The sequence below is a fragment of the Pantherophis guttatus genome, chromosome 2 (genome assembly GCF_059756535.1).
Source record: "Pantherophis guttatus breed Tessera chromosome 2, ASM5975653v1, whole genome shotgun sequence".
NCBI lineage: Eukaryota > Metazoa > Chordata > Lepidosauria > Squamata > Colubridae > Pantherophis > Pantherophis guttatus.
This window is the reverse complement of record NC_142064.1, coordinates 50,103,543-50,125,984: the sequence shown is the minus strand read 5'-3', so window position 1 is coordinate 50,125,984 and position 22,442 is coordinate 50,103,543. Positions and strand designations below refer to the sequence as shown.

Genomic DNA, 22,442 nt, shown 5'->3' with positions numbered 1-22,442 from the left:
TCTTTATTTCTCCCCCCCTTTCTCTCCTTCATCTCTCTTTCTCCCCCTTTCTCTCCTTCATCTCTCTTTCTCTCCCCCTTTCTCTCCTTCATCTCTCTTCCTCTCCATCTCTTTCTCCTCTCCTGCTTGGGCAGTGGCGGCAGCGCACCTACCATACCATTGGGTCGCCCCTCAGCTTGGAGGCGGCACCTTAAGCCTGCACCCCACTGTGCATGTGTCCGCCTGGCTGTGCCTGTAGCCAGCTCTTGTTGCTCTTTCTGAACTTCGCAATGGGGCAGACGGTGCCCCTCCTCCTCCTGGAGCCCATTACGATGTAGAGCTTCGGCTGCAGCCTGGGCAGCCAGTGTTCCAGGGTGGAGAAAAGTCGCGCATCTCCCCCAGCGACTGGATGGGCTAGGGCAAGGGTGGGCAATTGTGGCTCTTTTACAACCTGTGGACTTCAACTCCCAGAATTCCTGAGACAGTCCAACCTGTGGACTTCAACTCCCAGAATTCCTGAGACAGCCAAGCCACAATTGCCCACCCCTGGGCTAGGGTAGGCTGACGCCGCATGGATGGGAGGCGGGGCAGTGCGAGGGGCGGGCGAGCCAGCAAGTTAACTAATGGTTCGGTGTGCTGCGAGGCCAATACATTACAAAAAAACACAGAAACATTTGTTAAATTACTGGCTTGCCCACCCCTCGCCCCGCCCCGCCCCGTCCCCACTCTTTATTGGCAAGGGGCAGGGCGAGCCAGCAATTTAACAAACAGTTTGGCTGAACTGCCTAGAACTGGCAGAATCCCACCACTGGAATAGTGCCTCCGATCACCTGTAAGGGGATATCCTTCTGATGTAAATCACGTCCAAGGTATGCCATCTCCTTTCCAAGGCATGGGTAGGCCCGGGGCAGATATCTGGCAAAATGATCTCCTGGGCTCTGTGGAACCAGGAATTCACCTTGGGAAGGAAGGAGGGGTCCATCCGGAGGACCACCCTGTTAGTATGGAATATACATAATTCCCTTCATACTGAAAGAGTTGTCAATTCCAAAATGCATGTGGCGGAGGTGATAGCCACCAAGAACACAACCTTAAAGGTCAGAAACTGTATATTCACAGTTTGTAATGGCTCGAAAGGAGACGATGTTAGGATCGGGAGAACTCTAGACAAATCCCAGGTAGGGCACCTATGGATCACTCTTGGACTAAGATTCACCACCCCTTTTAGAAATCTCTGAAGTACCAGATGATGGGCTAGGGATGATTTCGTTCCACACCTCAATACCATGGACAGCGCAGCTACCTGTTGGCGTAGGGTGTTGTGTGAAAGGCCCCTGTCCAGACCGTTCTGTAAGAAATCCAGTATCTGGGGCACCGATGCTGAGGTGGACCCAGTATGCCTGACTGTACACTAGTTAGTAAAGGTAGACCAAGTTGAGTCATAAATGCGATTCGTAGATGGCCTATGTGACGCTTGAATGGTCTGAATGACCCTGGAAGAGAAGTTCTCCTTCTTCAGGAGGCTCTGCTCAAGTGCCAGAAGGTCAAGTGGAGCCATTGTGGCTCCGAGTGCTCCAAGACCCCCTGGCTGAGGGAGATCTTCCAGGGCCAGGCAATTGAAAGACTTCCCAGGCTCGCGAACCACGGATTTCTGGGCCAGTGGGGGCTATGAGAAGGACCTCCGCCCGTTCCCCTAATATCTTCTGGATGACCTTCGGGATAAGGGGAAGCAGTGGAAAGGCATAAAGCAGGCCCCTGGGCCAAGGGCTGTGGAGAGCACTGGTCCCCTCTGCCCCCATAGATGGAAACCTTGTGAAATACCTTGGAAGTTGGGCATTTAGTGGGGAGGTGAACAGGTCTACCACTGGAAGACCGAATTTGATGGTCAATTCCTGGAAGAGATTGGAATGCAATCTCCATTCCGCATTGTCTATCGTGGACCTGCTGAGGCTGTCCGCCTGCAAGTTGGCCTTCCCCGCCCGGAGAGAGAGCAGGTATTTCTCTGCCCAATTCCCCAAACACTCTACCTCCGTCATGAGACTCCATGAGTGGGTTCCTCCTTGACGGTTTATGTGGCCCTTGGCAGTGATGTTGTCTGTGAGAATAAGGATGTGCTGTCCGTGGATCCTGTCCCTGAATTGTTGAAGAGCCAAGTGTGCTGCCTGGAACTCCAGCCAATTTATGTTGTGAGTCAGATCCGCTGGAGTCCAACGACCCTGAGTCATGTGGCCTTGAAGATGGGCCCCCCAACCAAAGAGGTTGGCATCCGACGTAATCATGATGCGGCTGGGCTTCTTGAAGACACAGCCCTTGTCCAAGGCTGGGGATGTCCACCAGTGTAGGGACCGTAACATGTCCAGGGGAACTCTTACCTTGGTGCTGGAATTGGTGCTGCCCACCCGTTGATATGGGAGCAGGAACCAGTGAAGAGTCCTGGTGTGCAGACTTGCCCAGGGAACTATTGAAATGCAAGAGACAAACATCTCCAACAGCCGAGCCAATAGGGCAATTGGGACAGTGTGCTCTGACCTTACCTGTCTGATGAGGGAGATTAGGTTGTCCTTGCGGTCCTGGGATAGGAAGACCTGTCCCAAGATGGTGTCGATTTCTGTCCCCAGATGTAAGAGCTTCATGGCTGGAACCAGACTCCTGCTCATAGGACTGGCCCCATGGTGAATGCACGCCCTGTGTAAGACCAGTAGAGGGCTCCCTCAAAGGGACAACAGGCCTAGAGATATCTTGGAATTTATTCTCAATGGCCTGAGAGACTGTCTAGGCTATGAGGATTTTAAGGCTATCTGGTAAATCTGTGATACAATCCTCACCTTGCCTCAATCCTGCTGCCGTCGGTGTAAAAGTTGCAGAGGCTTCCCTTCTGGAAGTGAAAGGCTGTGGTGCAGCAGCTGTTGCTGGGCAGAAAACAGAACCTGTAAGGATGACTTTATCAGTATGGGGAGACAAGTTAAAGGAATCCTCACTTGCTCCCTCTGGTGACCAAGCTTGTGGAATTACAGGCTGTTGAGCCAGTACCAACCCAGGAGAAAAAGGGCAGGAACTTTCTCCTGCAGCCTGAGCAAGGTTTCGCAATGACTGCTCCTTTGTAGCTTTGGAAATGTGTTTCTCTAAAGCTTTATGCCTTCTGTTGGCATCCTTTTCAGAAGCCTTAGACTGCTTCCGCTTCCCTTGGGCTCCTTGTTGAGAAGTAGGCTCCTTATTGGGGGCTGTTTCAGAAACTCGAGAATGTTTCTGTTTCTTAGATCTGTGGCTTGTAGCCCTTCCTGCCATTTTGGAATTCAAAAAATGAAAATGAGCAAGGATGCAATCTCCTGCAATCCCCAAGGCCTGCCTGCAAACAGTGTACCTAGCCTAACCTAGGCAGGGACTCCAAGCAATCAAGCCTCCAAGGAGGCTGTGGCTTCTGAATATGCCCAGGCACTGCTGGGCAGGGATTCTATGCCTCTCCTGAGGTCTTTAGCCACTGAGTGTGTCTGGCCAAAACAAGGCAGAGACTCCTTCTCACTCTGGCGAGGCAAGGGTTACGCCAGGAACCATTCCCTTGGCTCAGAGGCTCAGATGACAAGCCAACGATCCCTCCGGCTCTGCAGCAAGTGCTGAGATGCTTCACTGCCAATGAGGCAATCCACAAAAAATTGGGGAATCCCCCATGGTTCCATAGGGCTCTGGCGCGCCTCAGTCTGTTGGGCAACAGCGATCCCGCAGTTGCCCGAATCCCTGATCACAAGGGGAAAGAGGCCGACAATCCTATCGGATCCCAGGCACGCCACGCACCGCAGAGGCAATCGCGAAGCCGCAAGAGCCTGGAGCTTTCCCTGGCTGCAAAAAGAGGGAACCTTCAGATCGCTCTGACCGTTAAAATGGCAATCGGAGCTCCCACAGCCGGCAAGCAGCTGCTGCAAGCAAGAGGTCCCCACTCACCATCTCCCAATGAAAAGTCTTAGCAATGATCAGGAATCACTTGAAATGTCACTTCAGGTTAAGACCGAGCCAAAACTGGGACACAGGACAATGACAGAGGCATGACTCAAAAGAGATTGACAGCTCGGTCTCAACAGGAAACAGATGAATCAACCCATTCCTAGCCACTCCTGGGAGCTTTCAGGAGAACCTGCTTGATCCTTCTTTAAATAAATTAAATTCTGATACATGTGCAAGTTGCAGTTTCTCAGACAAATAAACACAATTTTTATATGTGGAATTAATATAGGCATTTTAGGACTAAAATTCATACCCCTAAGGCTGAGCCAAAGTTAAAATTGTTTTAATATTATTCTAGGTAAAATGATATTAATATAAAATAAGATTATGCATCAAAATCTGACAATGAAATAATTGAAATCAGAAAACCAGCAATAAATAAATACGCCACAGACTCAGGGGTGAAAATGCTGCCGGTTTGGACTGGATCTCCCAATCCGGTAGCAATGGTGGCAGGTGGTTTGGAGAACCAGTAGCAAAAATCCCTGCTGCCCCCCATGCCCAGCTGAGCCGCACAATCATCAGAGGCTTTTTTTTTATTTTTAAAAGCATTTGGCCGAAAAAATGCTTTTAAAAGTAAAAAAAACAGACTCCGATGTTCATGCGGCTCAGCTGGGATTGTCAGAGATTTTTAAAAGCATTTTTTCTTCAGCTGAAGAGTTTGTAGAAAAAATGTTTTTAAAAGAAAAAAAAGCCTCTGATGATCAGGCAACTCAACTGGGATCGTCAGAGGCTTTTAAAAGCATTTTTTTTTACAACCTCTTTGGCCAAAGAGGTTGTAGAAAAAATTATTTTAAAAGTAAAAAAAAAAAAAAAGTTGGCCACGCCCACCGTCACATCCCCCCCAAGCCATGCCCACAGAACCGGTAGTAACGAATTTTACATTTCACCACTGCACAGACTAGCACTTAATAATGAAAGCCTTGGAAAAGATTCTCAGATGCAGGGTTGTGTTTGTAGCTACAAAGATCAGAATTGTGCAGGCAATGATTTTCCCTCTGACAGTGTATGGAACTGGGTTTGCAAGAAGGATAGAAAGTTTATTGATGCTTTCAAAATGTGATGTTTCTGACAATATCAGGATAGCCAAACCCCCCCCTTCCAGCCGATGGATCAAAGAACAAATTTTCTCAGTTGAGAGTAACTGAGAAATAACTAATTAATAATAAAACAAATAACTAATTATATTTTGGACATATTAAAAAACTAGTGAAGTTATGAAAATCTATCATAAGATACTTTAATATTTTTTCCTGTTTTTTCCAGCTGTTTGCCCTATGCCCTCAGGAAACAATTACAATAACAAGGAAGCCAGCATTTTCTAAGAAATTTAGTGACAGTATTGCTTTAGAACATATTACTGCATTAAAGGTTTCGTCATAGAAACAAGGATGACATTTTATATCTTATTGCATAAAAATGTTGAATAACAAGTTCCTTTGAAATGATAATACTTCTATTTTCAGCATGTTTTAAAAATTATTTGACTAATAATGAACGTCTCCCCAAATCTGACCTTTTTGAGTAGTAATACACTGAAGTTGACAGAGGAGCTTAATTTTTTAAAATCTGTGTACACTATTTCCAAATTAACCTGCTATACATTTTAAACTAAAGTGATACTTTTTCACACACATAACCAAATATTTTTCCAATATGTTAACAAAATTTATGTCAATTTTTATTTAAATTTTCTCCAGAATTCTGAGAAATGTATTTTATAAACTGAGGGATCCACAAGTTCATCACAGCACATTTTATATTTATTAGAGCTTACAAAGTGTACAATTCCTTTAGGACTTGAGCATTCAACCTAGCAGAAGCATTGTGAAAAAATTACATCTATGAGATACATTGAAAAGCTGAAATGTCTTACTATTATCCTCTTCTCAATTCATTTGTTTGGAACAATTATTTTGGCAAAACAGTCTGAATACAAAAGAAATTGCCTGATGTCTTCAATTCTCATACCAATTCTTTAATAATTACAAAAATTAGTAAGATTAACTTGTTCCATTTCAATTTCTTTTCAAAAGTAATTTGATGTGCTTTATAATTCATGAGTGTATTTAAGTAGGTGTATCCCATAAATTTGAATTTTGTACATAAATTTTGAACTCAAATATTGTTTTGTAGATTCATAGACACAGCTAGACTTTTACTACACACTGATTGCTGGAAGGGACAAAAACTTTTCCAAAGGACTTATGCATTATTAAATACATTTTTCTACATTTTCCATTAGATCAAGCTTGGACCCAGAAGCATATAGACATCTAATGTATTAGGTTTTTGAAAAAATTATGTCATTTTAAAAGGGAACATACTATGGACTGCAGTCCAGAGTTGCATATTATACTGATAGGTAAAATAATTTTGCTCTTACACCCAGCTATTCCATGAAAAAAACATAAGGATTTAGATAGCTAAAATTACAATATATGCTGTGGTTGGGAAATATAAAATCATCAAATTCAGCCAGATTTCTCAGATGAATTTCAATTAAATTCTTGAAAAAATATCAGCAATACTGAAAGCAACCTCTCTTCTGACTAAAATTTGAAAACAATTAGAGATGTGCAACAATTTCCAATTAAACCCCGTTTGAATTCAAAGTGCTATTTTAGTGTAAAACAACTATCAAGTGGAAAGTGGATTATTTTGCGCATTTTTGAAGTGTTTTGAGTTTGAAACATTTCTGTTCTTAGTTTAAAACAGCACTGTTCAAAGTTTAAACCACCATGCTTCCAGCTTAAAGTATTTCCCGCCCGTTTCACATTTGAAATGGGATATTTCAAATTAATAATGGCTTTAATTAAAAGCTATGATATTGTGCTAAGAGACAGTTACAGTATCAACAAAAATTCCTTGTTTTATATATATAACTTATATTTATTTGGAATGTGTTTACTTCAATTGAACTCAATTAAGCTGCACTGGAAAGTATTTTGATGTTGTCTTAGGGAGAGTAGAAAACTAAACTAACACCTCCGTATGACATTCTTCTGAGTTCATATTGTGGTGAGGCAGCATTCCAATATTGTATGAACAATTCTAGTAGTGCCAACTGTAACAAATATTCTTCTCAGCAATTAAGTAGAACAATTTCAACCAGTTTTCTTTTAGGCAAGTAATGGAACAGTTTTCAGTTTTGATTTTTTTTGAGGGGGTACCACATACTGTTTAATCAACACAATGCAGGGTGGGGGAAGTACACTGTAAAACAAGAGTACAGTGTGTAAAAAGGCTGTTTACATTACAGCAATTATGTGAAAAGTCCTTCAACAAAACTGACAAAAGTACATAGTTTTCTCAGTTTATTCCAAGACTGCCAAATTAATTTCACATTAACAATGTTCAGTGCGGATGTCTCTAAGAAGAGACAAGGCTTTAAATAGAACACAGCTTTACTTCTATGTAGCTATTGTTTATTTCTAATAGTTATGCAGCAGAAATTGCCAGTGGAATTGTACCTACTATCTATCATCATTCTGAAAATCATACTTTGCAGAGATTTATAAAATGCCTTCTAATATTTCATTTACATTTCAGTATTTTAAAAGCCTTGTGTTGATCTACACATTTCAATTTCCTATTACCATAGCCTGTGTAAAGGAAATGTTTGTCTTCGTTTTTATTTACAAAGGAAACATTATTATATACGGCATTTAATCTTTCAGACTTCACTACTGTACTTATTTTCTGAAAATGTAGCCAACTAAATGGCCATGTCCACTAGTTATTAAGAAATGTTCTGAAGCAGTGTAGAGTAAAGAACTTTTGTAAGCTGTAATACAGCTACATGCAGCGTGTACTGTACAATTACAGCCCCAAACCCTTTGTAAAACCCTAACATTCCTTCTTCACGTTTTATACTATTGATACAGTCTCTCATCCCTTCATACTGTGTATTGATGGGGAGAACTTCATATCCAAGGTCTGTATTGTCAATGATGGTGCGTGTCCCTTGAATATGAAGGCGATGCAAAACTGTCTCCAGTGGATAAAGCATAACATCTGCACATAGACTGGCAGCAAAGCTTGCAATAAGTTCAGGAAAATAAGCATCCAACATGTTTTGTACAGAATTAGAGTTCTCAGATGGGAAGCTTGAAGAATTCTCTTTCTTTAGGAAGAAGAGGACCAGTTTCTGTACTGCTGAACTGATTATGTAATGAAGAACTCCATGCAGAACTGTTGGGAAGGTTAATGCCAATAGAGGGAGTAGTCGCTTGCTATGGGGAACTCCAAAGCCCATTGCTCTGCCTATGCCCTCTTTCAGGCAATCCAAAATTCCAGGATTATCACGAATGATTTCACTCTGTAAGAGAACATAGTATTTCAACTAAATACCCAGAATTTATTATTACTGTGACTAGTTTAAACTTATTCAGAAAAATCAACTTCTATAGAGCCTATTAGATTTCAAACTTACTGTATTTCAGGTTGAATAGGCTTTGATTTAAAGCAGGTATGTCCAACCCACAGCCCGTAGGGTGCATGCAACCCTGGACAGCTATAATGCGGCCTCACAAGATTTTAAACTTTTAAAATTATTGTGTGATTTATATACATTAACTATATTATATATTTTATATGCAGCCCAAGACAATTCCTCTTCACTCAGCGCAGCCCAGGCAAGGCAAAAGGTTGGACATCCACAATTTAAATTTATTAAAAGCTTATGAAATTATGGAAGGCATAATTAAATGCTTGGTTTATCCTCTAGTCTTATATTATCTTCTATAATTGAGCCCTGCAAATTATATGTCATTAGGTCTTCTCTGTATTCAAAGTTTTAATTTCTTGGTGACTTTACAGAACATAGTGAACCTCTAATGGTAGTAAAAGGGATCAGGTATAGTTTGTAAAAGTAGTACAGGGGATCAGACATAGTTTGAAAGATTCTAGAACAGTGTTTCTTAACCTTGGCAATTTTAACATGTGTGGACTTCAACTCCCAGAATTCTGGGAGTTGAAGTCCACACATCTTAAAGTTACTTAGGTTGAGAAAATTGTTCTAGATTATTAACAAACATACTCAGCATTTGCCAGCTTTGTTTTTTTTAATCTCAGTTCAAGATCTTTGGAAGACGGAGTAGCTGTGGGTATTTGGAACCTCTGGAGACAAGGATCTTCCAACTCTGGTTCTGGATGGGGTGGCATTGCCCAAAATAGACTTGGTGTGCAATGTGGGGATCCTCCTGGACATGCAGCTCCCACTCAAACAGCAAGTGGCAGTCGTGGCTAGGAGGGTATTTGGCTGATGTGCCAGTTGCACACATACCTGGACTGGGAGACCCTGCTTACAATAATTTACACCCTTGTAACCTCCAGATTAGAATATTGTAATATGCTTTGCATGGGGTGTCCTTGAAGACCATTAACAAATTTCAACTGGTTAGTATGCAGGGGCAGCAGGTAGTAATTGGTGCCAGATATATGGCACATGTAACACCACTTGTGTGTGAGCTGCATTGGTTACCAGTATGTTTCTGGTAACAATGGTGCAATTCAAGGGTACCTGAGGGATTGCCCTTTTTCCAGAATCTTTACCTATCCAAGTAGGTCAGAGAATAGACACGCCAGAAATCCCTTCGTTCAAAGAATGTCAGCTGGCGGGAGCTAGAAAGTGAGCTTTTTCTGCAGCACCCTGCCCTATGGAACATCCTCCCTTTGGAGATTAGAATGGCCCCAGCCCTGTTAGCTTTTTGTAAAGCTTTTGTAAAACCTGGCTATGCTCCCGAGCCATGGGCACTATATGAGCCAAGGGCCCTACCTCCTGGCTATATTGTTAACGGGCCAAGAAATCTTGCTCTTATGTGTAAATTAGTTGTTTTAACATTGTCTATTGGTTTTAATGTTTTTACCGTTTCTATTGCTTTAAAATGTTTTTAAATTTTTGATTGTAATGTGTGTTTGAATTGTAAGCTGCCCAGAGTCATTTACTGAAATGGGCAACTATAGAAATCAAATCAAATAAATAAATAGGGACTGGAATGCACAGATCTGCAACTATTATGCTTCCAACGCAGATAAAAATGGATTATGAAGTTCCTAGGCTGCCACCAAGTGGTAAGCACTTTGAAAAGCAATGCATAGGAAGGAAACTACTTGCTGATTTGTGCAAAAAAATTATTATTCATTATAGTTAATGTTTTCCATATTAGAGATTAAGTGATTTAAAGTAATTGAATGAGACTCTAAAAGAAGGAATGTTATTCTATTAAAAAAATCCAAATATATGAAACCTGATCTTGAGATGCATCTAAGAATTTTGGAAATTTTAACTATTTTCCTTCAGAAGCGATAGGTGTAAGACAGAATGTAAAAGCTCACTTCTAAGGCTATGAACTTCAAATTCCGATTCCCCCAGGATTATACAAAAGAATAAGCAAATATGTATATATATAAAATCAAAACTTACTTGCACAGTTTCAATCAAACTTGCTGAATAAAAAGGCATTGCTATGATACAAGTCAACCTAGAGGAATAAATACAGTTACTATTTTGATAATCAAAATCCAATTTACTAAAATCTAATCACATATTTTAATTTCAAACATTCCACTCAAGAATCACCTTAAGTCTTTACGATTTAATCTATTACAGCCATACAGTTAATTCTCAGGTTGCAAGGTTAATTGGAACTAGAATTTTTGTCACCAAGTGATGTGGTCATAAAAAGCATGATGTCATGTGACCATGTCACTTAGCAATGGCAATTCCAGCAGTTCCTGTTGTTGTTATTAAGTGAAGACTGGGGGATTGTTAAAGCAAAGACTTTATATGATTGCATCTTCCTACTTCCTGCCAGCTCCCCTATTGACTTTGCTTGTGGGAAGCTGGCAGGGAAGTCACAAATGATGCTCACATGATAATGGGCTGTTGCAACTGGTCCTAAATGGCAACCAATGGCCAAGCACTCAGATTGTGATCACTTGACTTTAGGAGTGCTGGGACAGTCAAAAATCAGAAGTCCATTATGAACAGCCAGTGAATGAACGGTTGCAAATCAACAACTACTCGTATTTTGTATTTCTTCAAAACCATTCTGTATCAATTTCTTTTTTTTTTTATTGTAAAAGTTTTACAATTACATTTTCACCCCATTTTTCCCCCCCAACCCACCCCAAACTCCCCAACCTAACCCTCCCAAACCCCCCCGACTTCCACAGAATATAATCCCATCAAGATCCCCTTTTTATAAAACCTGAACCCCTCACTCCCCATATAGTTTTTCATCTTCATAAAATTCAAATATTTCTATTTTTTATATAAAACTTTCAATAAAAAACTATTTGATACTTCCTAGTTTGATATTTGTTCTGCACATAATCTATCCACTTTTTCCATTCCCATTCATAAGTCTCTTGTGAACGATCTTTTAGATATGCTGAAATCTTCGCCATCTCTGCAAAACTGGCCCATTCTGTATCAATTTCTGAATGCTACTTAAATTCATTAATTGGAAAGAAGAAAAAAGAAACGAGAATTCATCCTCGGCTTGTCAACTAGGCTGCATTTGTGTCTGTGCATCAAGGGAATCATCAGAATAAAATGAAGAAAACAGATTTTAGGATTAAAAAAACACTACAACTTGAAAGTCTCAAGAACGTTTTCCACAAATTGGACCATTCACAGTGTTGGATTACCTTTCAGAATTTTCAGTCAGAATGGTATTTTTTCTATAACTGGGAATTTTGGATTTGGTACTCCAACAAATCCAGAAAATCCTGCTCAAATTGATGTTGTTATTCTATAACAGAGTGAGTCTTATTATGCTTACCATTCACTTTTGTTTTGACCGTGTGGTCATTAATTTGAAAGTATGATAATAGCAAGCATTTTACCAATAAAAACTGGCAATCATACATACGCTTTTAGAGTCAGATGTCCTCCTATTTGCCTGGGATTCCATTTGTATGAAATTTCTCTGAAATTTTTAAAAAAGATCTCTTATTCATGCAGCAATTTGAATATACACCAAGTCATTACTTTATGCTATGCTTACAGTAAGGAGTCATGAATAATCTACAGTAAACCGGAGGAGTATCCATTTCCATGGTATTCTAAATAAACTGGGACATTATACACACAGCAGTGTTACCATCGCATTGGATTTTGTTTGAGGGACATAAAAGCTCTTGTAATATAAAAATAAAGGTATTGGGTGAAATGCAAATATTTACAGGTAGTCCTCAACTTACGACCACAATTGAGCTCAAAATTTCCATTGCTAAGCAAGGCAGTTATTGAGTTCTGTCCCATTTTAGGAACTTTTTGCCATGGTTCTTAAGCGAGTCACCCAAGTCGTTAGGTGAATCATGTGCTTAAGTGAATCTGGCTTTCCCCATTGACTGTGCTTGTCAGAAGCTCACTAGGAAGGTTGCGAATGGCAATCCCAGGACATTGGGACGTTGCAACCATCGTAAATACATGCCAGCTGAGAAGAACCCAAAATTTGATCACATGATTGTGGGGATGTTTCAAAAGTCAAAAGTCTGAGAACTGGTCGCAAGTCACTGTTTGCAGTGGTGTTGTAACTCTGAACAGTCATTAAATGAATGGTTGTAAGTCGAAGATTACCTGTGTATGCTATGTTTTATTTTACTTATTAATACTTATTGGATCTTGCCACAATCTCATTACTTACATTAAAACGGAAGAAAAACTAAGACACACTTATGTTAAGAACAATACAGAACTGGTAATAGATGTAGAGATCCATTATATAGGCATAATACAGACTCCCCAAAGAATAAGAAAATGTGTACATTTATTGATATCTTATAGAGGTTATTAACTGGTAACTTTGTGTAACAAAATCTATCTTATTTCTGGAATTCCTACTAACATAATTTCAGCCTGTATTATTATTATTGTTAGTTTACAATACATCTGAATAGACAATACAGATTGTCCTCAACTTACGACCACAATTTATCTTGTATAATCTCTCTCACCATATTTGTTAAGTGAATAGCTGCAGTTCTTAAATTAGTAACACAGTTGTTAAGTGACTCTGGTTTTCCCATTGACTTTCCTTGTCAGAAAGTCTCAAAAGGAGATCACATGCCCCTGGGACGCTGCAACCGTCATAAATATGAGTCAGTTGTCAAGCAACTGTTGCAACTGTCTTAAGTGTGAAAAATGGTCATAGGTCCCTTTTTTTCAGTACCGTTGTAACTTTGAAGGTCACTAAATAAACTGTTGTAAATCAAGGACTACAGTATTTTAGATACAATACTACATTCATATTAGATGTTAAAATAATTTCTTCAAAAATCTGGTTTATCCAAGAATGTGAGCATGCCTGCTTGGTGCTGCTGATCCTAATCCAGATAGCTTTATTAGTCATTCTGGTTAGTCTGCATCCATGTGGTGGGCCTACCTTCACAAGCATTTGGAACATGCTTGGCCAATACCAAACTCTCTTCTTCCTCCTACAGGCACACGTTAGTGGATCGGCTCAGCAAAGGAGAGGAAGTAAGTGTCTCTAGAAATAGTGCCATGTAACAGTAGTGTCCAACTAAAGATGCTTTTTTAACATTTCCCAGTCAGTAGAAGTTCAAATATATAAGCTTCAACTGAATTGGAACTGGATATGTCTAGTCTAGTGAAAACAAAGACTAAGGGTGACATGATAGCATGTTCCAATATCTAAGGAGCTGCCACAAAGAAGAGGGGATCAATCTGTTCGCCAACGCACCTGAAGGCTGGACAAGTAACAGATGGAAACTTATCAAGGAGAGATTCAGCCTAGAACTAAGGAAAAATTTCCTGACCGTGAAAACAATTAATCAGTGGAAGAGCTAACCTCCAAAAGTTGTGGGTGCTCCAACACTGAAGGCTTTTAAGAGATTGGATAGTAATTTGTCTGAAATGATATAGGGTCTCCTTCCTTAGCAAATGGTTGGACTTGAAGACATCCAAGATCCCTTCCAACTCTGATTGAGTCTCATCATAAAATAATTATTAGAGTGGCTTATTTTTTTAACCAATTCAAACAAAGAATCTTTCACATATACATGAACAATTATTATTTTATTTAATACATTGAAAATGATTATACCTTGGCAAGGGCGTGAATTCACTGATGATGCCTTCTGCTCCAAGGGCTATACCCTGGACAATGAAAGTACTCCCCATTCCTTTCCAAAGAGCTCTGGGGCCCTAAAATTTAAGTTATAATTTGTTCAGTATTGGATGTATTGAAAAAGCCGATGTTACCAAATAATAACCTTTTTACATATTGCCATTTTGTACTATTGCAGAATATGAGAAAGTCACTGTGCATAAATAAAATAAAATTAAAAAAACAATAAAAAGTTATTTGTTCTTTCAAAACTTGTAAGTTAAATCTATATATATAAAAGCGAAAACCACTCACGCATTAATCATAAAATCTCCAGAACCGTAAAGTCTACAAACTTGAAATTTGCCACATATGTTCCTCTTGGTTTCTAGATGCTCACTAAGAAAGGATTAGAGGGAGAGAAGGGGAGAGGAGAGGATCTATGGGGCCAGCCTGAGGGAGAGAAGGGGAGTGGAGAGGATCTATGGGGCCAGCCTGAGGGAGAGAAGGGGATAGAGAGGATCTATGGGGCCAGCCTGAGGGAGAGAAGGGGAGAGGAGAGGATCTATGGGGCCAGCCTGAGGGAGAGAAGGGGAGAGGAGAGGATCTATGGGGCCAGCCTGAAAGAGAGAAGGGGATAGAGATGAGAGGCTTCTGTGGGGCTAGCCTGAGGGAGAGAAGGGGAGAGGACAGGCTGATCGTAACTACTCATTAATTTTCAAATTCTAAGTGTCGATTTATCAAGCCCGATCACATAGTTTCGTAGCGGAGCACGGGTATTCAGCTAATTTATAAATAATCTCCAATTGAGAGTAAATACTAACCTGGGTTTTATTGATGCTATACATGATGTTGATAATTGTAAATGGAGTAAGGTGATAATTCTTGGCATGATAATTAACCTGAAAATATAAAGTATGTACACAAGTATAAAAATTAGCTGTCCTAAATTCATATAATTTATAATTTGAGATGTATCGATGTGGTTCATATACATGCCAAATCACTATTGCTTATTTTGTGTAGACAAATCATGATTACAAATCTTTAATGATGTTGGATCCTTTGGGTCTTTAGATAAATGTTGCATGAATACTTTTTACATGTTAAAGAAAATCTAATCAAATCCCATTTATTAGTTTAGTTTAGTTTAGTTTATACTTTTATTTATACTTATATGCCGCCCTTCTCCTGAAGGACTCTGGGCGGCTCACAAAGATAAAACAATAAAACAATAAAATTATGACTAAAATATTCAATTAAAATCCCCAAAAGATTAGTTAAAACTCTCATCAGATCAGCAAATTTGTTGGAAAAGCCATGTCATTATTAGTGACAATACATTCAAAACAAATGGTGCATTCATATCTACATTTATATTTCGTTGCACTTTTTTTTAAAAAAAAATTGATTTATATGCCACCCTTCTCCGGAGACTCAGGGCGGCTTACAATGCGTTAAGCAATAGCCTTCATACTTTTGTATATTTATACAAAGTCAGCTTATTGCCCCCACAATCTGGGTCCTCATTTTACCTACCTTAGAAAGGATGGAAGGCTGAGTCAACCTTGAGCCTGGTGAGATTTGAACTTAAAGTAATTGCAGACAGCTTGATGTTAATAACAGTGCTTTAGTCTGCTGCGCCACCAGCAATTTAAATTAGAAGTTCCAGGTTTTGGATCCAAAGAGTCCTAAAGTGGTATGGATACCTTATTTTATCTATCTTTTCTTGTTTTGCATAGTAAGAAACTGCATAGATGAATTAGGAGATATCAAAGACACAGAAATGGGCCTGATCACGTCACTGCTTCCTTAATGAAAATATGGACTTTTCTGAGCCATTATGGCTATGAGTAAAACCAGCAAAAGGCATAAGCGCCTTTAGAGCTTCACCAACAGGTACAGCAGCTTTGCCTGCTTCAGATCCAAATACTAAAATGCCTATCTTCAAAATATTAGGAGAAGGATTTTTAGGGATGGGCAGCTCTTTCAGAAGCGGTGCTTCAGAACATGACGGAGCATATATGAAGTTTCTTTTTTCAAATCCATGAAGTTCTTGCTTGTGCTGCTTGTGCTGCTGCTTTGGAAGCTGCTCTAAGATGTCTCCATATATGTATATTACAAAGTAAGTATACACGTATCACAAAGGGAAACAACTGGCAGTGGCTTATGAAGCAATCTCATGAAGCTGTAAAGTTATCAATGCTGTATTGATTCAGAGAAGAGGTTTTTATGTGCTCCCAGAGGCTCCAAGATATTCAGTTCAAAAGATTTGTACAGCTTGAATGAATTTCTTTAGGTATTTTACCTTAAGATTGGCTATACTCATAAAGATTTCAACAAATTCATAATTTTGGGGAAAAAAGGAGGATGCTGCAGTATCTCAGCATATATATATCAATATATAAAATCTTAGACCTGAATTACAAAATAAATTATAAAATAGGAACAATATAAAAGATGAATTTAGGGGAAAGTTATTCCAGCTGTCTGAAATGGAAAATTCAATTCTATTTTACTAAGTAGTTCAGTTAGAACAGTAAAACAATTTATTTACAATACTTGATGTAGAAATGTGAGTTATGTGGCTGTACGAATATTACCATGTTTCCCTGAAAATAAGATCCTGTCTTATATTTTTTTGAACCCTGAAATAAGCGCTTGGCCTTATTGCCATGCACTCCAAAGCTCGATTGGGCTTATTATCAGGGAATGTCTTATTTTGGGGGAAACAGGTATGCAGGCTAAACTTTCATAATTCTTTGATACCCTTTGTTTTTTATTTTACCAAAGGGAAGAAATACATTTTTAATATCAGAAAAAGTTATAAAAATTGAATACTAAATATGCATGGAACCTCTGTCCTAATTACATAACCACAACAGAAGCACAGAACAAATAGTTGAATAATAGCCTACAATAGCCCAAAGAATTTACCTGGCATTGCCGACGCAAAACAATGCAAGGATGAGCCAGCACATTTTCTGTGAATAAACTGAGAAGAAACAATTATTTTAAATGCTCAACTTTCATTAAACATTAGTCATTCTAATTTGTACAACTGTGATGTCTAGGAAATTAAGTTTTTATAACACATAGACAACTCTCAATAAGCTTCACACATACATCTACCCTTTTGCAAAAATCTATGCTGTATACTGAACTACAGCTTCTATTACATATATGAGAATTATAAAATGTTTGTTTTAATATGGAAAATTGTTAAGATGAGTCATTCTGCTTCTACAGGGATAATGGGAGTAGAATGTTTCTTTCAGTAACAGTCTGCATTGAATGCATAGCATATCTTCAGAAGCCCCACTTATTTATTAGATCCAAAACAAGTAACCACTCTGTTGATTAGAAGATGGGTGCTGTTTTGTTTTGAAGTGGTGTTTTGAATTCTGATGAGGCAAAATACTTCCCCCAAATAAGTTCATTCTAGCAGACAACCTATGTGTTTCTGATATAACTCCCACAATCTTTTTTACATTTCAAAGGATCCAAGTTGTCCATCTCTGCTGAAAGACACAGATGGGCTACTCTAACACGTAGGTAGCCTGGCAATACAAACATACAGGGGAATAAAACCTACAAAACCCAGCAAAATTAAGCATTTATAGAAATGAATACACATAGGTTTGATAACTGTCTAAAAAACTAAACTATCAAAACTGTCAGTTTGACGTCTAGAAATAGTGAAATGTGAAATACTTGTTCTCTATTCGGTTTACATGAGCCAGCTATGAAATCCATCTATATACACACACAGCCACAAAAAACCAAAACAAATCAGCAGATCACATTAAACAGCCAGACAGGAATTATTGTACGTTATGATCCGTGTCCAAGACTTCATCAGTCAGCCCTGCCACATGTAAGCAGCAAGAACTGTGTAGCTGGTTCGACTACTTGTGTGAGAATGCCTTGCCACTTAAAAAGGAAAGCATACCGCACTATTGGCACTAGTTGCTAGGCAGCACACTTCTAAGGGGAGGGGTTATTCTCCCCTATGGTTACTATGGAACCTTTAAAAAGCAGCAGTTAAAAACCACCACAATGGCCAATTGGCAAAGCCCATCCTATTAGATTTGTGGTTTTGTTTTAGGAAAGTGAGGGAAACAAGTAGTATGTGTCCTTTCTCATGAGAAATTAATCTGACAGTTATTCTGCTTTTTGCATGGCCAATTGGGCCTATCAACTCATTAAAAAAATCTCATTTAGTGAACATACCCTCAAGCAGCTTCTATACCAATTACAATCAAGAAACAAAGAGTTTATATGGACCTAGATAGAATTAAAATACATTGCATCTATACACTTTTTATATTATTCAAAATTCTGCTTACAGTACTGAGGAAAATCCACGTATATGTTGTAAACATTTCTTTTTATGATTGATAGCACTTTGGGCTTTCAGGCTTAGTGATAAACTTTAAGCATCTGCAAAACCATTATGGATAGCAGAGCATGGCAAGGTAATGTATAAGTCTACTAAATGGTTGCAATAGGATAAATGCAGCCTCTCTCCCCCCCCCACTTGCTATTGTTTTTGCAAACAGTAACTGCTATATTTATTAATTATGGTTACAACAATTGCTTCTAGCATGATAAATTGTTGGTTTTGTTGTACAGCTGGTTTTACTTAAACAAGATCCATCCAAATTGGGATATACAGGTAGTCCTCAATTTTCAACCACAATTGAGACTAAAATTCATGCTAAGGCAGTCAATAAGTAAGTCACACCTAATTTTATGAACTTGTTTGCCATGGCTGTTAAGTGAATTACTGCAGTTGTTGAATCATGTGGTCTTCAAGCAAAACTGGCTTTTCCCATTGACTTTGCTGGCCAGAAAATGGCTAGGAAGGTCATAAATGATGATCACATGAGCCTAGAATTCTGAAACTATTGTAAATACATGCCAGATGCCAAGCAACCCTGAGCATATAACTATGGAGATGCTGTGTTGGTTGTTAAGTGCGAGACCTTGTTGTAAGTCACATTTTTCAATACCATTGTAACTTTGAATGGTTACTCAATAAATGAGGACTACCTATATTTACAAGCCTAAATTTTCCAAAATATTGCTGGGATGTCTTTACTAATTTCTTTGCTCTAGTATTGAGTGCAATACTAGTCATGAGTAAGAATTTTGATTTATATTCAGAAGCAACCATTAATAACTTATGTCAACTGCATTCTAATTATTACTTTTCATGGACTTGTATCATACCATATATCTCAGTATGTGATAGTGTTCTTAAGTCAGGCAATACTTTGGGGGAATGATTTATTCCAATTTGCTCTATAATAATGAATCAAAAGTTTCAGTAGACGTCAGATATGTTGAATGGAAATTATCTAAAAAGATTTTAAAATTCCTTTATTTCCAAAGTAGACTGATGGTAACCATGAGGCCATTAAAAAATACAACTAGTTTTAGACCTATAGCTTACATTTAGTTCAGAACAAAATGCTGAATGCATTGAAATGACACATTGAAAGTGCTCAATTGTCTTTTAGCAACCAAAAATTCATGAAATTATATTCATCGTGGATGTAGGTGTAAAAGGCTAAAAATGTATATGATCTAAATAAAATAAGGAAATAATCCAGAACTCCTGTCTTAATTTTTTAAAAACGACATCAAAAGCCAGCTCACGGGAAAGGCACATAAACAGAATCTTCAAAACATTTATGGGGCGCAACATCAAGTACAAACACTCTTAAAGAACTTCTTATGTAAAATTTTGGAAAGAAATTGGATTTTTCCAGATAATAGAAATTTTGCTTTCTTCACTTCAGCCTACATTGGAAATACATTACATATTGGGCTGAACTAACAGAAGTCCTTTGCTCCATCCAATTCATCCATTTAGATCTTGTTGACAAACTGTTAATAAGACTTCAGGATTGGATACATATACATTGGCAAGATAGAGCTAATTTGTCATAGTTAAGCAGCCATTTGCTCAGATGATTATTTCTAAAGAGATGAACTTCTTTCAGTTATAAGCAGCTGTTTTGAAAATTTATCATTCCAAATTTTCACTATCTAGGTTGAGACCAACTGGAAGAATTGTTGGTTCAGATTGAGACTTTAAACACAATCTCCTTCCAGATGAGTAATTTTTTCTAGTGTAGCTTTACTGCAAGCATTAGTATTAATAGCCAAAAACTAGGCAAGAACAATATGAATAGAGTTGGTTAGTTAGCAATATCAGATAGATTCAGATATTGTAAGCCACTTAGAGTCATTGATTGAGAAACTGAATAAACAAATATCGAAAAACTGAACAAACATCGAGTATTAAATCAATAACTGTGTGTTAGTTATGAAAACAAAACTAACATTTTCTTTAAAGTTTAATGGTAGTATTAAATTTCTGAATTACACAGTGGGCATGAATTTTGAAAAAAAAAAAAAAAGGTTCTTTGCATTTAAAAAATTGCCACTAATGAAAGATTAAACTTCTTACCTTGCTAAGCCAATCCCAAAGCCTGCAAACCGATTTATTTGCTCTAAAAGACAGATAACCATACATTAAAGCCAGAACGTGAGCAACACATTTCAGTATAGAAGTTTTACTATTCACTGCAATGAATTATATAGCAAATCCAAGAATTTTAGCGCATTAGGTATCTTTGTTAACTGCAGGATATAGAGTGTTTCTAAATAAGTTAAATACTTAATTTCCTTACATCTCTTAAATAATATATATTATTCCAAGTACTGTATAACTTTTTTGGGGGGCGGGGGGGGGGAAGGGGAAGTGCCTAGCATATGCCACTCAAGTGACAAGATGCTTCCAAAAAGAGACACACCTAAAGGCATGGATTGCAGACCTAGTGCTGGACAGCATCCAAAGCAAAGGATGGGTTAGCAGCACACCGTCGCCGGTGGCTTTTTAAAGCGGACCTAACCAATGAGCACTGCAGAGCAGACCTGCCTGACGCACCGGAGCACCTGCTGCCTAAGGGCGGAGGCCAGGCTCTTAACCTGCGCTTGTCACTCCCGCACTCGGCGATTTGTTTTACGCACCGGAGTTGGTGCCGGCGCCTCCTAGGTACGGGTCCTCGTTGAGGCCAGCCGCCACCAAAGGTGTGCCTGCGGCAAACTGCGGCGTCTTTTCGCCCCAATGGAGATTGCGGCTGCCAGGAATGTCAGGCGGGGTAGTGACCCAGTGGCCTAGGTCCGGCTTGGCCGCGAAGCCTCCGGGCTCCTCTCGGGCGCTCCGATAGCCCAGCCCGTCGAAGCCCTCGGGGCGCCGCGGATGCATTGGGCAGTGAAAGCAGGCAGGATCGGGGAAAACAAGCAAAGAGACAGAAGCGGGAAGAACCAAGAGCTGCGACTCCCACTTTCTAATCTTCACTTCCGGGTGTCAACCGGAAGCAAACCCCGTTAGCTTGCCGAGCGATATGACTTCGCCTAGCTAGGAACGTAGGGTTCGTCCGAGCTTGGCGACTACCGGGAAGTTGAGGGTAGTTGGTTAGGACTGGGGCGGGGATTTTACTCTGCTGCACCCCACTGTCTTATTTCTAAGGACATTAACCTATGTAGTAGGGCTGTATTACTATTACCCTTCTCATCTTTCCTATTACTTTCTATTATTGGTGTTTTATGATATTACTTTGTATGTACACTGAAAGTTTATGCACTGCAGGCAAATTTCTTGGTTGTCCAATACATTTGGCCAATAAAGAATATTCTATTATATTCTAAATGGAGAGAAAAATGTATTGAAACTTGATCTGTCTGAAATATTTGTGGTTGAAGATATTAAAATAGACGGTATTTCAATTTATCTTCGAATTATTACTTTTATTCATGAGGAATTTTCCTATCAATCAAAAGTCCTTACAATGTTGTAAATCATGTATTCTAGTAGATGATATATGTGCTATATGTAATACAGGTAGTCCTCGATTTAAACCACAATTGAGCCCACAATTTCTTTTGCTAAACAATTTTGTGATTTTTTAAAACACTACAGTTTTTAAGTTAGTAACATGGCTGTTAAGTGAATCTGGCTTACTCACTGACTTTGCTTGTCAAGAGGTCACAAAAAGTGACCATATGATCCCAGGACATTGCAGTTGCTAAACATTCGAATTTTGATCACATGACCAAGATGATGCTGCAAAGGTCATAAGTATGAAAAATGATCATAAATTACTTTTTTTCAGTGCTGTTATAACTTCAAATGGTCACTAAATGAATAATTGTAAATCAAGGATTACCTCTACTACTGATTTTTGATAGAAATCCCATAAACTTTCTGGGCAATTTTGACTACATTGGTGGACCTCCTTTTTTGTCTATAATTTTCAAGGAAGCTCACACTCGCACCCCATCCATCGCTGAGAAATGAATGCGTAAATGTTT

General features: G+C 39.0%; 1 protein-coding gene and 1 long non-coding RNA gene across 2 annotated transcripts in view; one reads left to right on the top strand and one right to left on the bottom strand.

Moving 5' to 3' along the window:
- LOC148115102 (uncharacterized) overlaps positions 1 to 11,848 on the top strand; it is a 40,168-nt gene extending 28,320 nt beyond the window's left edge. Inside the window, exons 3-4 of the long non-coding RNA XR_015732167.1 lie at positions 8,578 to 8,624; positions 11,368 to 11,848. This is a non-coding gene — a long non-coding RNA (uncharacterized LOC148115102). The remainder of the gene's footprint in view (positions 1 to 8,577; positions 8,625 to 11,367) is intronic.
- On the bottom strand, positions 5,721 to 21,460 carry SLC25A46 (solute carrier family 25 member 46). The gene is made up of 8 exons (XM_060690599.2): positions 21,099 to 21,460; positions 20,536 to 20,578; positions 16,992 to 17,049; positions 14,879 to 14,956; positions 14,052 to 14,152; positions 11,856 to 11,912; positions 10,403 to 10,460; positions 5,721 to 8,296 (listed from the first exon to the last, which is right to left on the bottom strand). The coding sequence occupies exons 1-8, from the start codon at positions 21,334 to 21,336 to the stop codon at positions 7,718 to 7,720; spliced, it is 1,212 nt and encodes a 403-aa protein (XP_060546582.1). The 5' UTR covers positions 21,337 to 21,460; the 3' UTR covers positions 5,721 to 7,717.
- Positions 21,461 to 22,442: the final 982 nt, after the last annotated feature.